The 6,365-nt window shown below is 24.3% G+C and overlaps 1 protein-coding gene across 1 annotated transcript; it reads left to right on the top strand.

Annotated features, from left to right (window-relative positions):
* Positions 1-352: 352 nt before the first annotated feature.
* LOC126551860 (DET1- and DDB1-associated protein 1-like) lies at positions 353-3,621 on the top strand. The gene is made up of 4 exons (XM_050206194.1): positions 353-683; positions 1,276-1,405; positions 1,893-1,954; positions 3,474-3,621. Exons 1-4 carry the CDS (start codon positions 681-683, stop codon positions 3,555-3,557), a joined length of 279 nt encoding a protein of 92 aa, XP_050062151.1. The 5' UTR covers positions 353-680; the 3' UTR covers positions 3,558-3,621.
* The last annotated feature ends 2,744 nt before the right edge of the window (positions 3,622-6,365 follow it).

Genomic DNA, 6,365 nt, shown 5'->3' with positions numbered 1-6,365 from the left:
ATGTAAAACTTGTTTTAAATAGGTAGGTACATTATAATTTAAACATTCTATAAATTCATATTATTTACGTTAGTACTGATAACCAGTAGTTAAAATTGATAAGAGTTAGTTAGGTTTTTAGCATGGCTTTACTATCTACTCTTAAGCCGTGGTTTTTAGCTATTTTAAATAAGGATTTGTAATTTTACGTTTGGCACGTCGGGTAGGTAAAAAACCTTCATTATTATTATTATTATACGAGGAGCTTATTATTCTAAGGTTGGAATAACCGATCTCCTGAAATTTAATTTTGGTGATATCTCGCTGCTATCAAAATCGGGAAATCAATACCAGCGCCTCCACCCTTTATCAGTCGACCAACTTTTACCTATAGCGATAGCCCTACTACGATTCTGATTTCCCACAATCGGCGTGTCGTACTGTCTTTTAAGTGTCTATCTGTCTAGCAGACAGTCGAGACTGTTAGTTGTTACTTAACTCAACCTTTAGTATTTAATATTTATTCTACTTTCTACAGAGACTGGACAATACATTTTTACTTAACATTAAAATCATATTATTCGCGTTTATTATCCAGAGATAATATTGGCATTTCACATTTGCCAATTCTACTTTCCGTTTCTAGAACGAGCATCCAATTTCCTCTAGACTCGCTTTGCTGTGTACATTTTTTGACAAAAATGGTGAGTATACGATTCTACACCTTACTTAAAATGTGGTAGGTAGAATGTCACATTTTTTACTCCTAAATTTACTTATGGATCATGTTGTTTCGTTAAATGTCATAGATTAGATATACATCTTGTTTATGAAATTTTCATTAGTGTGGAATGATTTAAGAAGATAAAATATGAATCTATGAAGCATAGAATAATATCATTTTGATATTACATTTTTCGATTAAACATAAGTATAATCAATGGACAATGGTATCATAAAAACTATTTCAGCTCAATTGTTTTCTCCTGTTGAATATAGCTGCTATTGATTTTTGTTATATTAATTTCTTGAGATTTGGTTAGTAGTATCACTAAATAGATTAAACTAGTTATACAATGCCAAATTTATTCCCATGACATATTTTTTTACTAATATATATTTAAATATCAATAATATTATAATATAAATAAATTATTATAGGTAATACATATTAATATTCTATTCAAACAAATATAATTAATATTTTATTATATTTGTAATAGAAAATTCAGAATCTTTTTTGTTTTCAACCTACTAAAGATGAAAACAATTAAATTATAGTTTTATATTTTTCAGTCTATAGAGGAATTCTTGGACGGAATGCCAACCTTTGATGAACGCAATTTTTCTCAATTCTATCCAAGCAGTTTTATATCTAGACGTATACCAGTTTACATAAAAACAACTGATACACCTTCTGAACAAGGTTTGTAGTTATCGTATTTACTTATAATAAATTAAACTCTATACTAAAAGAGAAGATACTGTAGAAAACATGTATGGACATAAACTATTTTCATTCGTCATTTCGTCCATATGATCTAACAGTTTAAATCTTACATATTACTCTTATCATATTAATTTTCAAATAAAACTGATAATTTACCCTAGTCTTCTCTTTTTAAATAGAGTTAACACTTGTTTATCAGTATCATTCACATATAATGTTTAACAATAATATATTAATACATTATATATTTTGAAATTCATACTTCTTTTTTAAATACTTCCAATATTTGTTGTATATAATATGCAAAGAAAACTGTTAATTTTAATTTTAATTTTTCATCACAGAAGCAAAACACGATAATTACTGTTTTATATCTTAGTTTATTATTATTATACGTCAACCATTCACAATGTATCAATGTTTTTATATTTTAAAATTTAAATTGTATTATTTTTAATTTCAGTTATTGTTAATGACACGTCAACTGTATTACTCAGATATTTTCATAAGAAATGGGATATAAAGGTAAATATGTAATTTAAAGAACTATTTAACATACTATAATTTCATATTAACTGGTTTTTAAATATAAAATCTTATTTTAATTAATACTTCTATTGGATAATATTTTTATAAAATTTAAAAAAAAATTATTGTTATTTGTGTTTAATCAATATTTTTTCTCTACCTAAATTGAGTGTACAAATACAACATTATAGGTTATTATAGGTTATTCATCATTAGAATTTTCAAGTATAAATTATCATTTTAAACTTTCAAGTTATTTATCCATGAATACTCAAATAAAATAATTTGAAAAATGGCTATTTTAGTATTTACCTAACATTAATATTATTTTATTGTATAATATATTAATAACAAAATCACAGAAATATTACTTATGTTTTGTAATATTTAGTTTTTTTTATTAACTCTTGAATAGGTATGAAGGTAGGTTAGGTAGGAAGAAGGTATGCTTCCTTGATAAGCAAAAGTTCCATAAAAACAAATAACACTCCTATTGGTTTTGAGAAAAATGCATTTTTGTAGTTTTCATTTTTTTAAACCTTTATTATTTTCTATACTATTTGATTTTGAATAAAATAAATATAAAACATAACTTCCTGTATTGTATATTTGATGATTAAATGCAACTAAATAATAATAAAATAGTATTATTGACTTATTATATAGATTAAAGTTACTTTTATGTTATTACTTAGCAACATAGGTAAACCATATATCATACTTCTATTTACTAAGAAAAATGCCACAAGTAAATTTTAAAAATAAAATTTTTTAATTATTTAACAGTACCGACAAAAATAATAACATTCACTGCAATGATCACTTGTACAATAACAAATGATTTACAATCAGAACAAAATAAAATTATTAAAAGTAATAGGTAACAAAATTATAAACTTTTCAAATGATAAAAATTTATAAACTATTAATACACAATTATAATAATACAATCAATTCAGATAATTGCTAAGCATAATGACATAACTTGGAAGTATTAAAAAAAATGCCATATCTATAAAAATATTTACAGCGTTTATGCTTAGTAAATGTAAGATAAGGCGATCTTACTTAGTACCACTTTTTATTTTTGGTTACTCTTGCCATTTTTAATAAACTAAGTATAATTGTGTTTTTAACCTATATAAAGTAATTTAAATAATAAGTAAGTTAATTTAATAAAAAAATTTAAGAATTTTTTTTTTTATTTTATTTAATTTAGTTTTTTTTTTTTTAAAGTAGATTTTTTTTCTTTAGAAAATATGTATAATCGGTAATATTTATAAAATGCTGCTAAATGTAACTAATTCATTTCTTTTTGAGTTACGTCACTTTTGCTTAGCAGGGTAGTATGTACTTATTTTTGTATAAATTATACTTAAAACACATCAACTAGTTATTTTTTAATCTTATATTAAGTTGTATTACCATTTTTATATAATCATAAATTATAAGAAAATCTAATAATTATAACCCTCACAATTATATTGTACATTAATAAATTTAATTTATATTCTAGAAGAAAGATAAAAAAAGAGAAAACGATGAAATAGGTGAAGAATCTGGCCCATCAACATCAACTAGTAAACGTTCAAGAATTTAATGTTAAACCCCTTGTGATAAAATGATTCTAATATATGTAAGTTTTCTAATGTTTTTGATAAAAATTCCTGACTTGGTTAATTTTAAGAACAATGCAATTTGCTAATTTGATGATATATTATGGCCTGGTTATCAAACTAATTAGTATTACACATAATATTATTATTTTGAATAATTTTTAGAGTTTGCAAAAAAATTCAATTGAAAACTCTTTATTTGGATATTTACAACTTATAAACTTAAAAAAGCACTCTATTGATAGTATTGTATGTTTAATAATAATTCATTTGGTCATTTAATAGTTTTATATTTGTTTTCATTACATTGTAGTTAATGTATTACAAAATTCACATTTATTATCTATATAACAATATTTTATGTTTAGAATATTGTGGTTAAATTTTCACAATATTATACTTTATTAACAATTTTATGCTACTCTACACAAATTTATTTATGTTCCATCAATAGTTTAAAATATTCTTGTATAACACAAAATGCAATAAATTTCTATTTATTTTGAAATGTCATAAAAGGTTATTATGTTATCATTATGTTAGTGAGGTGGACTCCATATTTAAATATGTTGTTTATTTTATGTTTTCTGAAACTATTTTTATTTATAATCTATACACCATATTTTGTTTAAAAATATATTTCAATGATTTTAAGTTTTTATACTCTGAGTTCTGATAATTCATATAATTCGGCTTACTATATGTATCGTACCTACTTTTTAAAATATATTATTATGTTATTTTAGCACATAATGCGTTTTCAATGATCATCCTCCTCTATTGTCATACTTTGGAATTCGACCTTTCTATTCACCCTATGGACCGTAACAGATGGTATACCTACATTATATTACATAGTATATATACGCACGTATACCTACTTGTTGAATTCCAACTGTCATTCGTTGTTCCTTTATTTTACACGTATCGAATTCAAAAATGTGAAGATTTCGTTACCTACCTACCGATTTAAGAAATATTTTTTGAACACGTACACGTAGGTATAAAAATGAACGCACAGTAGCTATGCATGAACAAAAATATATTGTATATAAAAATATATTGTGAAGCCTTAGCTTAACATGCACCGTATTACTGCACGGACGAAAAAATGCATTGCGATGCGCAACTCTGTATTCTAAAAATATTATTAACACCTAAAGTTTACAATAATTACAATATTGTCATAAATGCTTAGCTTCATTTAATTGTATACTGACAACGACCATAAATTGTGAATTTAATCACTTATAGAGTGGAGTGTACATATAACCTGCGTACCTTTCCAAATTTTCGAATTAATCATTACTGATGGTGAAACATTATTATTTATTATACTCAAAAAAACATTTTCCTTCACCCTTTAAGGTTTAAGACTTTCTGTCTAATCATAACATAACCTTTTAGATTAATCGATAATTTGTTCACTTTAATAATTTACAATTATACTAGAATTACAATATTTATTAGTTCTTTGTAGGTACTTACATCGAAAATTAAAATATCCATTTTTTAAATGATTGTATTTTCAAAATTTGTAATTATTTAACAAGCAAGGTTTTCTCTCCTTGTTAAACAAATAGCGTCTATTGCTAATATGCTGCAATTGGAAACTAAAGTTTATAAGGTAGGTATTTGTTATAAGTAGGGCTGGGATTTTAATGCACTAAAAAATCTCAAAAATTGCCCTAAAAAATGCAAAAATGACTTAAAAACACAAAAAAAAAATGCAATATAAAAATGCATTTATATTTATTATGGCTTAATAAAAAAATTTGAAAAAAATTGTATAATTTATTTATTGTTATTGTACATTGTTACTTGTTTTGTTTTGTTGTATTTCTGTTTTCTTAATCATTCATTATAAAATAATAATTAAAAAAAAAAATTACTTAATATTTTAACTTGTTTTTGCTAGTACATATTAGCCAATAGGTATATAACGGCGATAATTTAAGCAAAAAGTCCTACTAGCTATGATAAAATTGTTATCGACGATAATCGATTATCGTGCTATATAATTTATAAATCGTACCGTGGCGCGTCGGCAGTTTGCTGAAAATATCTTGTCAATCGTAACAATTTTCGTTCAATTTATGAACACTAGAAACTAGCACTAGAACACTAACACTAGTAAAAAAGATGTATTTGCATCAAAATCCTAGCCCTAGTTTTAAGGTAAATCAATTATTGCTGGAAACGTTTAATAAAAATAGTGTAAAAAATATAGCAATAAAAATTAAAGTTTGTCCCACTCCCCACACACCCAACATGCTCACTTGGATGAGCACGGTAATCTCGATTATAATACCTAGGTAATGTAATATAATATATATGTAATGTAAGATTATACTGATAAAAAAATCACGATTAAAAACAAACGGTATATACTTTAAGAGTATAAGGACACTCTGTACACCCAAAACTGTACCTACAAGCTGATTTTAATTCTTTGTAATTTTATGAGGAAATGAGTTGTTATAAATTTAAAAAATATATTAATATGTGTACAAATGAGTCTCAGCCGTGACCACGCACAAATTCTTAAGGAACCTTAAAGTCTAAAGATCACGCATAAGGTGATTATAAAATATATACCTAATGTAGTTTTTTATATTTTTATAAATAAAATAGGTATTTATTAATAATTAATTAATTAATATGTGAAAAATCATAAAATTTTTTAGAAACTTTCTAAACGGACCCCCATAGAAATTAAAATTCATAATTTACGTAAAAGCTTTAATAAGTCAAGATGCTAGACAAATACCTATTAGTTTTGAATTAAAAAA

Source organism: Aphis gossypii, chromosome X (assembly GCF_020184175.1).
Source record: "Aphis gossypii isolate Hap1 chromosome X, ASM2018417v2, whole genome shotgun sequence".
Lineage (NCBI taxonomy): Eukaryota > Metazoa > Arthropoda > Insecta > Hemiptera > Aphididae > Aphis > Aphis gossypii.
The sequence above is the reverse complement of the archived record's forward strand: the minus strand, read 5'-3'. Positions and strand labels throughout refer to the sequence as shown.